This window comes from Maniola jurtina, chromosome 22 (genome assembly GCF_905333055.1).
Source record: "Maniola jurtina chromosome 22, ilManJurt1.1, whole genome shotgun sequence".
Lineage (NCBI taxonomy): Eukaryota > Metazoa > Arthropoda > Insecta > Lepidoptera > Nymphalidae > Maniola > Maniola jurtina.
Window position 1 is genome coordinate 10,138,635 of NC_060050.1, and position 20,508 is coordinate 10,159,142.

General features: G+C 44.9%; 1 protein-coding gene across 8 annotated transcripts in view; it reads left to right on the forward strand.

The window, feature by feature from the left end:
* LOC123876958 (dystrophin, isoforms A/C/F/G/H-like) overlaps window positions 1–19,761 on the forward strand; it is a 674,182-nt gene extending 654,421 nt beyond the window's left edge. For 5 of the 8 annotated variants that reach the window (XM_045923405.1, XM_045923409.1, XM_045923413.1 and 2 more), the window contains 14 exons: window positions 51–169; window positions 1,064–1,233; window positions 1,928–2,009; window positions 2,530–2,662; window positions 3,696–3,921; window positions 4,420–4,531; window positions 5,099–5,219; window positions 5,731–5,878; window positions 11,602–11,748; window positions 11,966–12,092; window positions 13,008–13,136; window positions 13,580–13,712; window positions 14,333–14,419; window positions 16,121–19,761. In XM_045923405.1, coding sequence (XP_045779361.1) covers window positions 51–169; window positions 1,064–1,233; window positions 1,928–2,009; window positions 2,530–2,662; window positions 3,696–3,921; window positions 4,420–4,531; window positions 5,099–5,219; window positions 5,731–5,878; window positions 11,602–11,748; window positions 11,966–12,092; window positions 13,008–13,136; window positions 13,580–13,712; window positions 14,333–14,419; window positions 16,121–16,236 — 1,850 coding nt within the window. In that variant the 3' untranslated portion in view covers window positions 16,237–19,761. Of the gene's footprint in view, window positions 1–50; window positions 170–1,063; window positions 1,234–1,927; window positions 2,010–2,529; window positions 2,663–3,695; window positions 3,922–4,419; window positions 4,532–5,098; window positions 5,220–5,730; window positions 5,879–11,601; window positions 11,749–11,965; window positions 12,093–13,007; window positions 13,137–13,579; window positions 13,713–14,332; window positions 14,420–15,854; window positions 15,870–16,120 lie in introns of all 8 variants that reach the window. The other 3 variants (XM_045923412.1, XM_045923406.1, XM_045923410.1) reach the window with 3 other exon arrangements.
* Window positions 19,762–20,508: the final 747 nt, after the last annotated feature.

Sequence of the window (20,508 nt, forward strand, 5' to 3'; positions counted from 1 at the left end):
GCTAGTTTCTTATACAATTTAACTTTATACATTCTGATTTTTATTTTCAGTGCACATGCTACAGTTACCAGCTGCATTGGAAGCGTTCGACTCGCACGGTCTTCGGGCGCAGAATGACCGCCTGATCGACATCCCTGACATGATCACCGTTCTTACCTCCTTATATGAGGTAAGTTCCACCTCTGGTATTACAAGAACCATTAACAGAAAGAAAAAATTTATAACACCCTCGACAAGCGAAGGTTACAGAAATAACTAGAAAGAGCTGATAACTTTCAAACGGCTGAACCGATTTTTTGAATTATAGCTAAAAAGACTCTCGATCAAGTCACCTTTCAAACAAAAAAAAACTAAATTAAAATCGGTTCATTAGTTTGGGAGCTACGATGCCACAGACAGATACACAGATACACACGTCAAACTTATAACACCCCTCTTTTTGGGTCGGGGGTTAAAAACATGTGCTATCAGCGATACACTACATGATAGTACGCGCGGCTGACATACGTGACCGACATCAGCGAATGGAATACAGGCGTAACGATACTCTCCTTTTTCAACTCAGCGTTGTCTAAATCGTCGATTCCTGGTTCTACTGCCCACTTTCCTACATTTTGCCACCCAGTTTGTTCGGTCTTAGCATCCCATTTTTTGACTGTCCAGCCCGCACTTTCTTAATGGTCTGGAAATTTAGCGTTAAGACATCTGTTGTACGGATGTAACTTTGGGGTTTCCGTGCCACATGACTGTAATATCTAAGAAAGCCATGTTGCAACTTATCACCGACAAGCCTGACGCTATTCTATTAAGTAAGCCTATAGGCAGAAACCCAAGAAGTTATGAGGATCATACTGATATTTTTTTTTTCTTAAATTGGCGAAGATCGTTAAAAAGGTATTTAGTATCTAAAAGCTAGTGCATTACGTAACTACTAAAAATTCTTTAAACATACCCAATGGTTCATGATGGCCGATGATTTTATATTTCAAACCACTCTTGGTGTTCAATGAAAGGTATCCATCAGAGAACCCAAAACTAAAGAATGATCCATTATTCTTTCCAGGTGATAGCAGCAGAAAATCCAAGTTTAGTAAACGTGCCTCTGTGCCTGGATCTGTCGATCAACTGGTTGCTCAACGTGTACGACAGCCAGAGGACCGGCCAGATCCGTGTGTTGAGCTTCAAAGTTGGCCTAGTGCTGCTGTGTAAGGGACATTTGGAAGAGAAATATAGGTGAGCATTTGGAAATACAAGTATTGGCTCTCTGCTTCATCGTTGTAACACTCCTGGCAGAGTGGTCGTGGTCTTCTCAGATCTGGGCACGTTTGGAACCCTTGTAGCTTTAGTGTCAACCCTAAAATAGATTTACGTAACTAAGCTTATTTGTTTCTGTCGCTTTTAACACTTTAATTACTTTAACTACCAGGCTGGGGTTGTAGTGTGCTCTTCTCAGACCTGGGCGCGTTTGAAACCCTCATAGCTTTAGGTTACGTAATTAATTATCACCACTACTTATATCATCTTACAAATCTAACCATTCTGACCATCAAAAGGAGTACTTTGAATAAATGATTTGAGTTGAATTGAATCTTAACGTCTTTGGAGGCAGATGTTATGCGCCTGACGCGCATTCGCCACTTCTCTCTGCTTGCTGATAGCCTGGTACACAGGTGCAAGGGATTGCCCAGAGTTGACTCATAGAGTTTGGTCAGTCCATCGTATGGGTGACCTTCCGCGCCATCTGGTGCACTCCACCATATTACACATTACTACATTAATTTACTGTTTGGGCTTTACAGGTCAATAAAGTCTTGTAGCATTTATTCATTACCCGTTTTATGATAAAAAACATACTTGGACCAAGTACTTAGATATACATGAAAATTTATTTCTTTCTAATATACTTAATAAACTTATTTTATTTCAGGTATTTGTTCCGGTTAATCGCCGACCCATCATGTCGTGCTGACCAAAGAAAACTGGGACTTTTATTGCACGATTGTATACAAGTGAGTGTTCTTCCTTTAAGAGGGGTCTCTCCGTCACTCGCTTCATACAAACGTAGTTTCCATTTCATTTGAATACTAAGCAACCAAAGCCCATGAAATTTTGCAGACATATTCTAGAAACTAATATCTATGTCTGTGGTTTTCCAGATTTCTGTTAAAATATTCGGTTTCAAAGTTACGCGGTCTTAAAAATTTATACACAAATCTTTGAGCCCCTGTAATTTTAAAACTACATAACTTTAGACAAATCTAAAACACCACAGACACATATATTAGTTTCTAGAATATGTCTGCAAAATTTCATGGACTTTGGTTGCTTAATATTCAAATGAAATTAGAACTACGTTACGTACGTATAATTACTACTTCATACAATTATGAAGCGAGTGACACAGAGAGCCCTGTTAAAAAAAACCGGCCAACTGCTAGTCAGACTTGCACACTATGGTCCCCTATTGTGATGTGCCGGAATTTCGGCTTTGACCTATAATATTTTTACACTAATCTATTTTTCTACCAGGTACCGCGACAACTGGGCGAAGTAGCAGCGTTCGGAGGATCGAACATTGAACCCTCAGTGCGCAGTTGCTTTGAGCAAGCCTCCGTCGCTACGAAGGAGGGCAATAGAGGAAGCACGCTAGACAGAAAAACAGGTAAAACTAAATATAAGCCCTCATCATTATAGTTCTAAGCTTTTACACCCCAACGATAAATCTCGTATAGAAGCCAGCGCTACTTTGCGGAAGTCCATAATATACAAAAAAATCAAAAGCCTAATCCATACTAATATTATAAATGCGAAAGTGTGTCTGTCTGTCTACTACCTTTTAACGGCCCAACAGTTTAACCGATTCTGACGAAATTTGGTACAGAGTTAGCTTATATCCCGGGGACGGATATAGGCTACTTTTTAACCCGGAAAATCAAAGAGGTCCCACGAGATTCCTAAAGAGTTCCCACGAGATTCCTAAAGAGTCTCCGCTCAACCGATTTGTATGTTTGGTACCGAGTTAGCTTGCGTCCATGTTATTGACATAGACAACTTTATATACTGGAAAACCAAACAGTTCCCACGGGATCTTCAAAGACCTACATCAACGCGGACGAAGTCGCGGGCATCCTCTAGTTTGCTATAATCCGCTAAAACAGGTAAATCAGTGTGGTACAACATGCAGCATGCGATATGCACCAACCCGCCCTCCCGCTACTAAGCATGTAGGAAAAGCCCGCCACCAAGCAAGCCCCAAGTACCACCCCGCAACACCACACAAATCCACCAGAACACATTCGACTCACGTTTCGCTCTGACACCGGAGCATCCTCAGCAGATATGGACCTTACAAAGTGTGTGTGACTTTGCAATTGTGCATTAAGGTGGATGCGACGGGTCTGCCCGCGAAATTCAAATTTAATTTAGTTTTTCGCAATTTGTAAACTAATGCGACAAAGTAGGCTTATGGCACTTTAATTGCACCAATGGCAGTATCATCCTCACAGGTTTATATAAAAATCTTTACTTGAAAGGGTCCAGTTTAAGAAATTAGCTCTACTATCGACTAATTTGCGAGTTATAGTCGATACTAGAGCTAATTTCTTAAACTGCAAAAAACACACCCGTCTCATGCCCCTTAATCAAGGTCTACATTTTTGAATGTTTTTCGTTTATAATTCCATCCAATCTGACAGTAGGTGAAAAAGAGAAAGAGAAAGAAGACACCAAAGAGAAGACTCTTGAAAGGGATGCAGACGGGCAACTTCAGTTCATAGAAGCGTTCCACTTCCTGCAATGGTTGCAGAAGGAACCACAGTCCATGGTGTGGCTTCCAGTGCTGCACAGACTGGCGGCAGCGGAGAGTGCTAAACACCAGGCCAAGTGCAATATATGCAAGGAGTACCCCATTGTTGGATTCCGGTGAGTACAGACGGGCTACACAAATTGCTGAGAATACTACCATACAGGCTATAAAAATTTGCCGAGAATAGCGCGGCAATTCAAACAAAAGATTTGTTTGTATTGTGGCCGTAAAGTGGCTACTATAAAATTGCCCGTTTTATAGCCCAAGCAATATTTGTAGGGGTTTAGTGTAGACTTGGCAATATGGGCTTGACTTCAATTGAATGGCTCCAAAAATGCTTGTTATCAGTAGACAATATAGTAGGTACTTATCCCAGGAATATCTAAAAGTTAAGTCTTAATGCCAGTTGAAAACCATTGCAGAAAATCTACCCGGCAAGAAATAAGGTTTCTTCTTATATTATAGATAAATCAACGATTTTAGGCGAATGCTCAGTGGCTAGATAAGACTGTTTAGCTTGCGACTATAACCCACACACTATATTTTGGGCTTGGTGGAAGGTGCAACAAGCCAAAGTCATTCTTATGGTAATATCCTTAAATCTCAATTTCCAGGTACCGCTGTCTCAAGTGTTTCAACTTTGACATGTGCCAGAAGTGCTTCTTCAACGGCCGAAAAGCCAAAAACCACAAACTCACGCATCCTATGCAAGAATACTGTACTGCTGTAAGTTCGAATTATCCAACTAATCCACAGGTCTAAATTAAATTTAAAACTGTCAAACTGTGTCTGTCCTTTTCATATTACATTAGTAAGAAGAGGATGCGAATACTCTAAAAAGTCGCCAACAGAATCAGTACCAGTATACCTATAGTAATTATAGTATACCATTTCACTAAGATAGCTTGTGGGGTAGGGCGCAGGTTACGGGTCAGTGACAGTGAGGGAGAGTGACGTAAAAACCAATTTTTTTTTTTAAATTTATCATCAACATCACTGTCACCCTCCCGCAACCCGCACCCTACCCCACGAGCCCTATCAATCAAGCGTTACAACTGTTTTTTTTAAATTCACTATAGACAAGCGCTTGACCACAATCACACCTGATGGAAAGTGATGATGTGGCCTAAGATGGGACGCGTATACCTAGAAGGTGTCTATTCACTCTTGTTTTAAAGATACCCGGATTGTAATTGGTAGGAAACACAGATCGCGGAAGAGTATTCCAAACCTTACTGTACAATACTGTAGTAAAATATTGATGTATTAGGATACCATTAAACTATATTCCAGACAACATCTGGAGAAGATGTTCGTGACTTCACGAGAGCTCTACGTAACAAGTTTAAATCAGCGAGATACTTCAAGAAGCACCCACGAGTTGGATACTTGCCAGTTCAAACTGTTCTTGAGGGTAAGTCTTTCATTATCAGGTATTTTGCATCCACTGTTGGACATAAGCCTCTTTAACGCAACACCAACTCTTTTTGTATGCCTTCGACCCAAGCATTGCCGCAGTCGCTTTCTGGATATTATTTTCATAAACCCATATATGGTTAACTAGATGATGCCCACGACTTCATCTGCGTGGATTTGGACCTTTTTGATTTTCCGGGATAAAAAGTTGCCTATGTTAATTTCTGGGACGAAAGCTATCTCTGTACCCATATAAATAGGTTAAACAGATGGACCTTTAAGAATCCCGTAGGAACTCTTGATTTTCCGGAACAAAAAGTAGCCTATGCCCTTCACCGGTGTGTAAGCTAACTCTGTACCAAATTTCATCAAAATCGGTTCAACTGTTGGGCCGTGAAAAGCTAGTAGACAGACAGACAGATACATTTCGCATTTATGATATTAGTATGAATGTGAAAGGAAAGATCTCTAATTAGTTCTAGTGTTTTATATGCATAATGGTTTTTCAGGCGATGCATTAGAATCCCCGGCGCCGTCACCACAGCACGGCGCGGGTACAGGCGCAGGGGCGGACGATATGCACTCGCGCCTGGAGCTGTACGCCTCGCGCCTCGCTCAGGTTGAACTGGGTGCTAGAGCTGCTGACACCCCTGATAGGTGAGAACAAACCGCCATTGTTGAGTACAATCTCGAGGTCGTCCACGCGGACCCTTTCGGGTCCCGGGGTGACTGGTCAGGGCGATGGCCCTCTTCAGTGGTGGCTACGCCGCCTGCGACTGCGGGCGGGGCACGGGGTTGGACCACTGGTCTGGGTATCAATTCCGGATTGTCATGTCCGGTAGTGGCCGCACGGCAGTGCGATCGAGCCCGCGGATGTTCGCGAGCGATCGGCTACTGCGGCGGCGTGGGATGTCCGTGAGGCTAACGCCCGCGGCTCGGCGAGGTCGAGCCCGCCGGCGATGTTCCGGCGAGCGCCCGTCAGCCAGCGGCGGGGAAGCAGTGGTGTCTTTTCAGGTAGTCAGGTCACGTGGCAGACCTAACTTGTCCGGCAGACGCCGATGGTATGGCGCGATGCCCCGCAGGTGCTGGGCTTGCGCTCCATCGGCGCGCGCGAACATCGAGGTGCTCAGGCGGCGAACGTGGTCGTCGAGGCTCTCCATGCGCAGGTCCCTGGAGATGACCGCGTTCCGTACGAAGCGTGGAGCTCCGGCGATGGTGCGGAGCGCTAGCGACTGCTGCGCCCGCAGCGACTTGCGGTCCGTTTCGCTTAGTAACGCGTACCAAGCTGGGGCCGCGTAAGTGAGTCGCGTGCGGACGTACGTCTTGTAGACGCACAGCCTCGTACGGAGATGCAGGTGGGACGCCAGCACTGGGCGCAAGAGAGCCCGTGCGGCGCGCGTCTGCGCGACCACGTTCTTCACGTGGGATCGCATCTTGAGTCCCCTATCGATGGTCACCCCCAGGTATTTAGCCGAGGGCGTCCACTCGATGGTCTCTCCTAAGAGCGATACCCGTGGCGGCGGGGCAGTCCGCCCGAAGGATACCGCCTGAGTCTTCGCCACGTTGACCTTCAGCCTCCAGTCATTCAGCCAAGCGGGAAGTGCATCCAGTGCACGCTGCATTTTGATCGCCGCGTGCGGTCCTTTGATCGACTTTGTTATGAATGCAGCGTCGTCGGCGTACAACGCCAGCATGGCGTCGCCGACCACTGGGATGTCGTCCGTGTATCTGCCATAGCAGACGGGCGACAGGCAGCTTCCCTGAGGCACACCGGCTCGGATGGGGCGCTCCGTGGACAGGGCGTCTTCAACCGCCACTTGAAAACGTCTGTCTCGCAAAAAGGTGGCCACAGTCTTAACTACTCGACGGGGAATAGTAGACGTGGACAGCTTGTAGATGAGCCCGGTGTGCCAGACGCGATCGAACGCCTTCTCCATGTCGAGGAATACTGCAATGCACCGCTCTCGCTTGTTCATGGCGGCAGCGAGATGGTGCAGTACCCTCGAGACTTGGAGCGTGGTGGTGTTCGGCACGGAAACCGAACTGTTCGTCGCGTGGCTGAATGTGAGGCGTGATGTGCAGCAACAGCAACTTCTCGAAGACTTTCGAGATCGTCGACAGCAGCGTGATGGGACGGTAGCTCCCAGGCTGCATGATGTTTTTCCCCTGCTTCGGAATCATGATGACTCGGCCGAGCTTCCACGACGATGGGAAGTGCCCGGTGCGGAGTATCCCGTTGAATAGCCGCGTCAACGTCGCGATTGCTCGCGGGGGTAGGTGACGCAGGGCTTCGTTGGTGACTCGATCGGGGCCGGGCGCTTTGCGCAGTTTAGTTCGTCGAATCATCCGAAGGACTTGTCCAGGGGAAAATACGACGGGGTCTTCCGTCGGCGCTATCGGCGACTCGAAGTATGCCTCCAAGTGTCGCTCGATGGCTTCTTCGTGCTGCACATCTGTGGTCGGGTTCGGTGTGAACTGCGTCTCCAGGTGGTCCGCAAAGATCTCCGCTCGGTCCTCGGCACGGTAACGTGGGGTTCCGTCACCGGCCAGGAGGGGCCTAATCGGAGGCGGTTTCCCGGAGAGTCGGCGGCAAAGGCGGTGGATGCCGGACCAGTCATCGCCGGCTCGCTCGATGGTCATATGCCAAGACTCGTCAGCGATAGTTTGTAACGCTTCCGAGATCTTGGCGGCCAGAGCGTTGAGCCGCGTCTTCATGGTCGGGCACCGCTGGTTTTGCCATGTCCGGCGCAGTTTCCTCTTCTCCTCCAGCATCGCTTGGATGTAGGATGGGAGCTGGCGTGGTTTTCGCATGGCTGCAGCGTCGAGTCTGGACTCTCGAAGCGCGGTGGACATAGTCGCGCTGAGGTCCTCGGCGAGTCGGTCGACGTCTGCAGGGCTCTCCACTCTAAAGGACGGCGAATGCTTGGCCATGTGTTCGGCGAAGATTCGCCAGTCCTGGCGATGCTTTGGCGGAGGGAGAAGAGAAGTCATCGGCGTTGTCTTCAGCGTCAAGAGGACTGGTTGGTGGTCGGAGATGAGGTGGTCATCCAGTACGTCTAACGTCGGCGTGGCGGACAAGCCACAGGTGACGGCTATGTCGATGACGTCAGGCGTATATGCTGCGGCGTACGGGTAGTGCGTCGGGACCTCTGGCCCCAGCACCACGTACCCGTGGCGGTCTGCATCGTCCAGGAGGCGTCTGCCGTCCGGACACACGTGGTTGGAATTCCACGCCGTGTGTTTCGCGTTGAAGTCCCCGGCGATAATCGTGGGCAGTGGCGAGTCCAGCAAGGTGTGGACATCAGTCACTGCGAGGCGATTCGTCGGCGGCTTGTAAAAGGCGAACACACGGGTGGGTTGGCGGTCAATGCAGACCTCCACGCCCAGTGCGTAGGTCGTCTGCAGCTGAGGTACTGGCAGCACTTGGTGGATGACATTCCGACGGACCAAAACTGCTAATCCCCGGTAAGCAGTCCCGATCGGCGAGGCGTGGTCCTCCCGGTAGACGTGGTATCCCGAAAAGTTCAACCGGTCTACTGGTCTGAGGTGAGTCTCGTTGATCAGGCCGATGTCCACTCGACGCTGAGACATCAGGTTCTTGAAAAGACGGGCTTTTTGTGACGAAAGCCCGTCGGCATTCCAGAATGCCACACGGAGCTCACTCAGAGCTGCAGAGCTCCATGATGCAAGCGAGGATCAGCGGGGCTGGATCCCGCTGCTCCTGGATTGCCAACAGAACCTGGTGTAGGGTGCCGATGACTTTGGTAAGTCTGGAGTCCAAGTGGCCGGGGGCCGGCTGAGGTGCCGGGCGCGGCGCGCCCTTCCGCTTCGCCTTCGTCTCCCTCGCGGGAGCGGCGACCACGGTGGGCTTGGACTGGGCGGCGGGCGGCGCGGGTGCAGCCGCCGTCGGGCGCTTGGTGGGAGGCTGTGGCGCGGCGGGAGCCGCGGATGCGGCCGCCGTCGGGCGCTTGGCAGAGGGCTGTGGCGCGGCCGGCGCCGTGTCTTGGCGCGGCTGCGCGCGCTTGCCACGTCTGCGGCGGCGCTTGCGGCCCGGTTGCTGCTGTGGCTGGTTGGCGGCAGCCATGAGCGAGCCGGGTGCGTCGGCCTCGGTTGTCGAGGCGGCGGCGGCGGCGCGCGCCGGTGCGGTGCGCGCGACAGTGCCCGCCCTACGGTTCCGCAGCTCCTTGCGGAACACGGGGCAGTTGGCGTTGTTCGCCGTGTGCGCGTCGCCACAGTTGGCGCACGTCGGCGGCTCCTCTTTGGGGCGCGGACAGTCCCTGGCTGCGTGGTTTCCCGCACAGGCCACGCAGACTAGGGGTCGGTGACAGTTCACCGAACTGTGCCGCCACTGCTGGCACCTGTGGCATTGGGCGGGCCCCTTCCTGCCACGCCAGGCCTCGATGATGATGCCGGGCATACAGAGGAGCTCATGCACCTCGTATATGCCCGGTGTGATGTCTGGAGTTCGCTGCAGCTGCGCGAACATGAGGCATCCAGGCCTGCCTGGACGCGCGGGGATCGTCCTCACGTGCTCGGGGACGTATCCAAGTTCGCGCAGCTCTGCCTCGACGAGCTCCGGCTCTGTGTTCGCCGGCAGACCGCGGATCGCGACTTTGAGGCTCCTTTCAGCCGGCAGCGAGTAGCAGAACCAGGAGATTCCGCTGGCGCTCTCCAGCTGCGTAAGGTAGCGCTGGATGGCGCGGAACTCCTGGTCCGACTTAGGTATGAAGCGGACGCCCTTGCCAAATGGGCGTCCGTTGGGAGCGTGGCCGAGGAGCCTCTTCAGCTCGCGGAAGTGGGTGGGCCAGTCCGGCAGCACCTCCACGATCAGCGGAGGGTAGCGGGCGGCCTTCGACTTCGGCGCCTTGCTGGGGTCGACGGTGGCGGCGGCGGCGGGCGCTGGCGCAGCGCGCACTGGAGCAGCGCCCGACGGGGTTGTCTTGGGCCTCTTTGCAGCGGCCGCAGCAGCTGCGTAGGAGGGGCCGGGCTCACTCGCCGGCGCGGTCTCCATGGGTTCCGGAGACAGGGCCGGCATATTTGGTGGAGTGAAGGCCGGTGTTTTCTCTCCTCTCCTTTGCGGCGGAGAGGGAAAACGGCCCACAGCGATGTTGTGCTGTGGGGCCGGGAAGCGCGGCGCGCGCGGCGACGGAGAGAGAGTCGCCGGCGCGGCGGGTTGGAGCGATGCGCGCGGCGCGGCGGTCGGTGTGGTCGCGGGCGCGGGCGCGGGTGCGGCGCGCGGGGCGGCGCTCGCGTCAGCGCGGGACGCGGCCGCTCCCGGGTCGGCGCGGGACGGCGCAGTGCGGGACTCGGCAGACGGCGCGGCTGCGCGCGGGTCGGGGCAAGGCGCCACGGCGCGGAGATCGGCGCGGGGCGCGGAAGCGCGCGGGTCGGCGGCGCGCGGATCGGCGGCGCGCGGGTCGGCTGAGCTAGCCGGCCAGGAGATGGCCGGCAGCGATGAGGCCGGGGAGGAAGGAGCCGGCGAAAGTGCGAGTGGGCTCGCGGCGAAGGACTCTTCGCCGGCGCCCACTGCCGGGCTGTGCAGGGCTGCTGCGGCGCGGGCGGCGAGAGTCGCCTGGCCCGACGCGATAATAGCCTCTAGGGTGTCCGATGATCGGACGAACACCCTGCGGCGGATGGGGCGCGGGCGCGTCGCGCGGCGCTGCGGAAGCGGCGGTGGCGGCATGAAGCACTTTCCGCGCGTTACCACCGGCTTCTTGAACGCATGCGCACAGCGCGAGTCGCGGACGCGAGAGCGCTATCGGAGCGCTGGCGGACGAAACGGTGGCGGTCCTTGCCTGGCGTGAGCCCGAGACAAGGGTGTCGGCACGTCGACCCCACCGGCCCAGCTCCCGGGGCTTGCCGCTTGTGGCAGACCGGGAGACTAGACCGGGAAGCACGAACGCGTGATTCCGAACCACCCCCGCTGGACGCAGTGAGTTTCGGACAGGCAAGTCGCGAAAATGGTCCGAAAGACTGTAAGCGGGCTCCGAACGCCGGTGCGCAAACGATTCGAGCGCACTCGACGGCAGACGGGCTCGTCCTGTTGAGTACAATTTATAGCTATAGAACTTAAATCAAAGCAGCAGGTCCGGCAAATTACGCAAAGCCAGCGTATTATAGTGCGCGCAAAACAAGTCGACCAATCGGAACCATTGATTGGTCTATTTGACCAATCAATGGTTCAGGATTTGGTCACTGATTTTACGCATTGTACCTGCAAAAAAGATCTCAAACCTTCGTTTTTGTCTATGACCTGCGCAGATCGCGGGCATTATACCTATTATAATTTAGGAAAAAAAAATTGCCTTTTTGCCTTACCTTGAAATAATCCTTCCAGGATTGTTTGTTAAACGTGATTTAACTGATATGTTTGTTTCCAGCGATGAAGAGCACGCGTTAATAGCCCAATACTGCGCGTCCCTCAACGGCGCTTCAGAGGGAGAGGGTGAGGACGCGCCTCGCTCGCCTGTTCACGTTGTATCCGTCATACATCGCGAGCAGAGACACGAACTTGAAGCCATGATCAGGTTAGTTTGGATTTATGGAACCCGTATAATGTTCTCCTTGCCGCACACTAATATTATAAAGGCGAAAGTTTGTGTGTGTGTATGTTTGTTACTCCTTCACGCAAAAAGTACTGAACTGATTTGGCTGAAATTTAGAATGGAAATAGATTATACCCTGGTGCAACTACACATTGTTAAATATTTTCCTCAATTTACCTATATTTTTTGTGAATTTCAGGGAGCTGGAGGAGGAAAACGCGAGCCTCCAAGCGGAGTACGAGCGGCTGAAGGCCAAGCAGACCCCGGGCTCCACGCCTGAGGAGCAACATGCGCACGGCGACGGCAGAAATGCTCCTGTTGACCAGGTAATGCCAGGAATAGAATAGAACAGATTTTTATTCAAGTAGACTTTTTTTCTCTCTCGTCTGGCTTTACAAAGATTAGCCAATGTCAAGTTTGTAGTTATTTGTAACAAGTTAGTTAAACTATACAAGTATGGAATCCGAATGTGCCGGCGCTCGCTGACACACGCACGGCATCCCCTTAGAGCGCCTTCCAGTCAGTTTTAACAAAAAAAAAAAACACTCCAAAAAGGCAGAGCACGCCCGCCAGCTAACACCAACACAGACGAAGTCAAGTAGACTTTTACAATATTATGTTCTTTTCTTCCGAGTTTTGTTAGATATAATATGAGGTTATAATGGGGAGTGTGTTTGGATTTGGATGGGCTTCAGTGCGAAGAAAACTTAACATATAGAAACAATATCTGAATTCAGGAAAGGAGAAAGCATGGCTTGCCTAAACAAACTTATACCCGTATTCACAATCGTTACTATGAGGTCTCATAGTGCGCTCGAACGCACAGTGTAGATTCCACCAATCAGATGACTGTCACGTCAATTTACAACGATCTGATTGGTGGAACCTATACTATGCGTTCGAGCGCACTGTGAGACCTCATAGTAACGATTGTGAATACGGGTATTAATCAGATTTTTTGGTTGAAATTCTCCCATTCGGTAGGAATGTAACGAGAAGAAAATAATCGGAACAAAAGATGAGACAACATTTTTCAAAATTTTCAAATGTATCTAGATCTTTAAGCTTTTGATATGAAAGCTCAAATTGAGTTTACTTTAGGCAGTTAAAAACTGTTTTTTTTTTTACTTTAATCCAATGTGATAAAGGCCCTTTCCTTATCGTTTCAGCATTCGCGTCTCAAATCCAACAAATTCAGTGTTTTTCAGTGATAGTGATTTGTGGACTTCTGTATTTTCCAGGACATGATGGCTGAAGCCCGTCTGCTGAGGCAGCACAAGGGCCGACTGGAAGCTCGTATGCAAATCCTGGAGGAGCACAACCGACAGCTGGAGGCGCAGCTACAGAGACTGCGCAGACTCTTGGACGAGGTAGGAATTCCTAGGAGGACACTATGGTGGAGTAGCAAGAAGGGGGGGGGGGGAGTAATTAGGGTCTGGGAATGACCTGACTGGGAAGGATGATGACTACTAGTCAAATTAGTGACTTTTATCAAACTTGAAAACGCTTGCTTAGTAAGGGAGCTTGTATGAAATTCACAGATGTGACGTCATAAATATTTGACATAATTTGACGTACTTTTTTACTTAAATCGATAATTAAAAATTGTTAGCAAACTCAAAACTAACAGCGGACGTGGATTTCACGAATTTTGGAAGACCTTATTTTTAATTATTCCTAAGAAGTAATTTATTTTTGACATGATCATCCCAATTGTCTGGGATTTCGGGGAAAAGGGTTGGGTGGGGGCTTGGTTGAGGTCTAAAAGTAAGGAAATGGGCATTAAAAGCTAAAACTATAACTTTTCCACCAGCCGGCAGTGACGGGCGGCGCGCAGGGCTCGCCAGGTGCACGTACCGGTACGCTACAGACGCGCTCCGTCACCGCGTCGCAGCTAGCCACTGACTCGCCCGCTAAGCTGCACAACGGGCTTTACCATGATACCAGTAAGTATATTTATTTAATCTTTTGTTATTTTGTTTGATTTAGAGCTGCTCGTTCACACAAACTGCGTAAACGTTGCGTAAGCGTAGACGTAGCGCATACCATTGCGTTGTAATGTATGGTACTGTATGAGACATGGCATACCGCTTGCGTGGCGTGAACGTTCGCGCAGACGTAAAGCGTGCAGTTACGTCTATGGGTTCACGCGCGTCTCTACGCACGTGTCACGTGTACGTGCGGCATACGCAATTGGTGTGAATCGGCCATTACAGTCGGACTGCGGAAAATTTACCTCTCTGTCGATGGCAACAAATTCTACGTTCGATTGAAATTTCTACATTTAAGCGAGGATTTGCTTTCCTAAAAAGTGAAAAAATGAGACAAAAAACACCTACAAAATCTACTTATTACTTCTGCTTAGGCGAGCCACGAAGCCACGAAGGGGTAGATAAAAGTTCTTAATAAATTGTTTTATTGGGTAGTATTATTACTATTTAGATGTTATTCGAAAAAAAAATGGTCTATCATCTGGTTATAAGACCTCATTGAACCTATTTTGGAAACACACACGCTTGTAAGGTGGACAGTGGCCGCCATTTTAACTCGTGACGTACATTGTAAGATGGCGGGCGAGCTGAGCGCGAGGCGCGCGACATGGAGCGGCCGCCGCCGCCGCCGCACGCCGTGCACTCGCTCATGCACTGCGCAGGTCAGACACGGCTAATGGTTGCTCAACTGTCAGCCGAATTAAAACAAGATAAAGTTGAAACTAACAACCGACTGCGATCGTCTTAATAAACGCTGAAATATTAGAGAAAAATTGTTTTTCTGTCCCTTGGTATGTTGTATGGATGTTGTATGTATGGATGTTGTTGTACATTTATATTCATGCGCTCAGAATTTTCTCCTCTTTCACTTGACATAATAGAATAGCAAAGAACATGATAGAATAGCATAGACACGATAGAATAGCAAAGAAAATATTTTTGGGGTAGTCCACTTTTTTTGACGTTACATCCGTTAGGTCATTTTTTTCGTGTAAAATATAGCCTATGTCGGCCGGACCTTCACAACGAATCAATTGACACCTCATTCATCAAAATCGGGCCAGTAGTTTAGGCGCTACGGTGGAACACACAGAATCTGGATACAACATACATACATACACACATACATGTACAATGTACATACATCCATAGACTGCTAAAATCATAACCCTTCCTTTTGGCTTTGCCGAAGTCGGGTAAAAATTTAAGCCTAACGGCGTGGTCGGAGTAAGAAGCGCCGATTTGTTTGCGGTAGATGTACACTCCATAGCGGTAGAGTCGTAAAATTGTATTCAGAGTTGCCATATTTAAAAATATTGGTTAGTTTTACTATCATTTCGAATTTAATCTCTTAAATTAAGTATTAAATATTTTTATAATAATCTATTAAATATTAAATATTTAAATAATAATCTATTGAACTTAAATACAAGAACGAGTTTCCTACCTTATTTCTGCACTAGGAAATATCTGTATTGCAGAAGGCAGTCCCTCAGGAATACAAAAGTGTTCTTAATTCTCACCAAAATTCGCTAATATCTAATCTAGATATAAATCTAGATTAGGAATTAAAAATTTAGACATTTATTATTTTTAAATTTGAATAACTAGAATAAAAAAGCGAGTTTCCGAATGAAAACAAATATTGGATAAAACTGACGTTGAGCAACTATAGCCAAGTGTGATTTAGAGGAATGTCATCATTTTCGGTTTTTGCTTTTTCCTAAGGATCTTTTTTACTGAAAATTATTTTACTGAATACATTTACTTTACCCATTTTTTCCTGATTTGCAGCGTTGTTACAACTCTACTAAATTGTTATTTTTTGTTTGGTTAATATATTGTATCAACTTAACTTATCCCTATCTTCATATTTATGAGTACTTACCTACCTATTGCATGTTTTTTATTAATATGGAATAACTTAATCATTATTTGTAAATATAAATGTATGTCATATATTTTGTGATTTTTATTTATTGTGTAGCCTTTTCTTATTTTTGTTTTCTTTTTATTTATTTGTTTATTACTATTACTAATATGTCTTACTGAAATTATGAATAATAACATGCCATCTTTTTTATTGCTCTCATGCAGGACGTATACCTTGAGGTAATTTCCAGATTATAATAGTTTATTTTATTTATTAAAGTATTACTTAAATTGTATTTTTTAAATTTAAGAAAATAATTACTTACTAAGATATTACAAGAAGCGTGGCAGGTCTTGGTTCCAAAGGAATTGGCGATATTTTAACTACAATTGGAGTATTTTTAGGCCATTTGCAATCAATACATTGCACAAAACAAAGTGTTCTATTAATTTAACTGCATATAATATCAACTTCGTTTTATTTTTTTCAGATGACCTTGGCCGAGCTGTCGAAGAACTTGTATCAGTAATGACGGAGGATCAATCCCAGAATCCAAACGCACCTCCCCAATACACCAACGGGAAACCAGAAGAGAAGGACAAATAGGTTTCCACTTCGAGAACATTCGATCCAACGCGCTATGGTGCTGAAACGGGCAAATGTTGCCATAACATATTTCATGGTAGCATTTTGCTACCGTTTTTTTTTTTTCGCTTTAGCAACACTGCTGAATTATCTACTAAACCTACCAAAGATACAACGCTTTATTTACCCTTGAATATGATTTTATATTGCACAATTTTAAACTTTTTCTTTTGTATACAGTTTTAAACACAATTCTTGTTTACACAGTAATTTTTAAGTACTAATTTTCGACTCATCACTAACAATACTAGCACGTGCTTATCTGTACAAACTTAAAACCACCATTTCTTAGTTATGTCACACAAATTCCTTTGACTTCTTACTCCTTCCGTACTTTTAAGTTACTTTTTTCCGTAAATGGGACCTTCTCTAATGTGTTACTATTTTTTTTAATAATATTTTTAAAAAACTATAGTTTTTAATATTAGTGTCTGTGTAAAGTTATCTATGATATTATTAATTTTAAAAGATGTTCTATATAAAAAGCCGCGTTGAATTAGTTATAAATTATAATACCTACAATTATTGTGATTCCGTATCACTCCTTCCTTTCCTTCCGTTAAGATGTCTGTCCACTGGAGTGTCATTACCCTCCAGTGGACAGCTCCATTGAGCGGAGAAGTGTTCAACCAACAATCTGATTACATAAAGATGACATAATAAAATTGATACATCATCTATCAGTAATAGGTTTGTCTGTTAAAAACAATAATATATCAGCTCCGCTTCAGTCACCAGGGACCTTAAAGTGTGATGTAATTAAAATATGGTTCCGAAAGGCTTAACTTCATGTCCATTCTCCTATTTATTAACAGAACCGAGCTTTCTATAATTTAGCGGGTCGCGGGAATTTATTTCCTTTGGATCGGAGCCTCAAGTTGATCAGTTGTTCAGGTGAACAAACTTATGATAGCTACGGTTACGAATAGACGATATTCGTATGCAACGCTTATTGTATAGATAAGGGCATGCCATTGTTGCAGTACGTATCGTGATCGAGTCGTAATCTTATTTCATTTTTACCCTTTTCTACCATTTAGTAATATTTCCTCAAATTTTCTACCAAATGGTAGCATTTTTTCTCCCCTGGTAACTCAGCATTGATGCTAAAGCGAAGCGATTCAACGAAAAAGACATTGTAACGAGCATTTACTTGTACTTTACTAAAAAATGTACCAAACTTGTCAATACTAATAATACTTGCGAGAAAACTTTTTTATTGATCGTTTAAGTACATATCTATTAGTACAATTTCCATATATCATATCACTTCTTGTAAATTGCCATATCATTTTTTGCTGTAAAATAAAAATACTGATGCGATAAAAAATGACACGTTTGAAAAAACGCGTAAACGCCATTTTAGAGCGAAACGAGATGTTTTTGAACGACAATTTTCATAGTCTAAAAGCTGGCGAACGATTTGTTTAAAGTGTTTATACGGCTTCAAATTTTACATTATAACGGCGATGGGTGACTTTATCAGCGATATTAATTGCTCTAATAGATTTCTAATATCTGTATTGTAAGTATAAAATAAAAATTGTTTTGTAAAATTTGGACCGCTGAAATCACTTGCCAGCTTCTATGGCAGCTTAAAAGGGCTATAAAGCTTTAAATACATATATTATCACAATGTTAGCTTTAATATACCCTATGTTGACATTATTGATTGCAAACCGGTAAATTTTACCAAAAACGCGACGTAAGGGCCTACGTTTTAGTGGAAAGTGTATTGTTATTAGGTGAAGTCCCGTTTTTCAACGTACAATATTATGCCATTCCCAATATGGCCGTAGTTAAAGAATTCGTTAAACGGTTTTGCAGTAGTATTAGATGTAGCCAAATAAATATCGAGCATGTTATTTAATATACGTTCCCTTAAAAATTTCCAACTACGTAAAATGCCAGAAACTACAAATTCATCATTCCCTGATGTACATTCCGCCATAATTTACAATATTACCTACTCTTATTTGACTGTCTAAATTCAGGCTTGAAATACTCACTGAATAAAACTTAAATTGTTATATAATACTTAATTGGAAATATTTAAGTGAATACATCTTATGTGCATATTATGTGTATGTTACATATATCGAGTTATCAAAAAATGTATCGTTAGATGAAAAAATATATGAATAATCCAGCTTTCTACTTCATTAGTCACTTTCTGTTAACTATCGAAGTCTGAAATAGTAGGAAACTCTTCTTAGTGGCTATGGAAATCATGTAACCAATCTTTTTTCACTATTACAAAGGCATTACACCTTTCTTCCTGGCGTGAACATAGCCAGAGATTTATGAGGTGAGTCACGGGAGAGGTCTAGTAATTTCTAATTTTTTTTGTTATATTCAGGCTACCTGAATTAAAGATCCAATAATAAAAATCGCAAAGTTTTTTTTGTTGATTAATTTTTTTTTGTAAAAAAAATATAACTATGTGTATAAACTATTCAGATTTTGTACAGAATATTAATTGAACATTTTTTTTTTATCTTAGCCGCAGAATTTGAATTTTTTTATACAAAATAACTAACTATCTATCAAATTTATACCCATTCGAATAAAAATGACAAGATTGTTATGTGTAGTGTGTATGCTTGAGCTGAATCGCGGCTCAGAGATGGGTCGTGAGTAACCGTGCTCCCCTCCTGGCTATGTCCACGCTCCCTAGTTATAATTGAATGCGACAATCTCTATGTCCCATTCGTATGTTCGGATATTTTGTATCGTGTCTACTTGTAAGATGACGCCTACCTTTTTTAGATAAGATTATATTGGAGAGATGACTTTTATACGAATGTTAAGTAAACTGTTGACGCTAACTTTACAATAAGTACTTCCAATTAACCATATCAATATTTGTTTTAATATTCGGCCAATATTGTTTGAATAGTCACAAAATATAATATTTCATTATTCAGATAAAACTTACATAATAATATGATTATAACAAAAAAATGATTCTATAAAATTTGTACAATTGTTGACGAAGCTTTTTGGTGACCGTTCTTCGAAGTCCGAAGTACTTATTCAAAACTGGAATAAAAATAATTGAATTCGGAATATTATACTTTGTGTCTATTTTATTCAGTACGTACGGTTTTTTTTAAATTTGGTAAGTATAATTTTTTTTAACTGGCAACTCGTTATGAATTCCGTTCCGTTCCACGACGGTATTCTAGTTTTAATTTGGCTAATATATATAATATTATTATTATTATAGATTTTAAGAAAATATGAAAAGCACAATTTATTACTTAACGAATGAAGAAAAAAAATGTTATTAAAACAACACTAATATATTGTTAATAATTTTATTGTATTTGTTTAACGTGTAGGACGAGTTTATTTCTCTTTTTTGTTCATAAGTATTGGCAAAGTTATATAAAATATACTACTTTCGCATTTATTTGTATATTTTTACTATGTTTATAATGTTTTAGAAGTTAAATCCAAATAAACGTTCTGCATAGTATTTAATATCAATTTTATTTAATTACCTACCTACCTATATTCCTCATTCATAGACAAAATAATAGGTTTTAAAAATTAGCGCGCATAAGATTAGGTACCCTCACGAAATCTTTTTTTTTGTATCTTAAAAATTAGTGGACTGATTCTGATGAAACACTAAGACGGGGAGATGAGCGGTGTTTTTTTTTGATAATAATACTCGCTCCTCATTGCCCACCACCTGGTTTAACTAGTTTTGTTTCTCGCTATCGTCCATGGTGAGAAAAGTTCCTTATTTTCTTTGAAATAGGTATATATTAATGGAAAAAAAGAAAAAGACTCCAGGGCCCAGTGACTCGCTGAGGTAGCGAATCACCCCGCCGCGCTGGCTGGAGTGTAAAAATTTGATTAAAGAAAAGAAACATTTGTCAATAACTTTTATTTTATTTAACAATAATTTTTAGAAAGCTTATAAAATTGTTAAATTAAGTCCTCTAAACTTTATGAAATATAATAATTTATACATTAACATGTAGGGCAATTAAACCTGTTCTCGTACATAAGATCGTCTTATACATACAATCGGCGGATCACACACGACGCTATATATTGAACAGTGCCACAGGTTACAGGCTTTTCACACTTTACAGCCTTACCTCAAAAATAATAAGCGTAAACATATATTTATGAGTAACCTGACATATTTATCACACAAAAATATCAAAACAGCATAGCACTTGTAAAAGTTTATTTGAGTAAAAAATTCTTCTATTC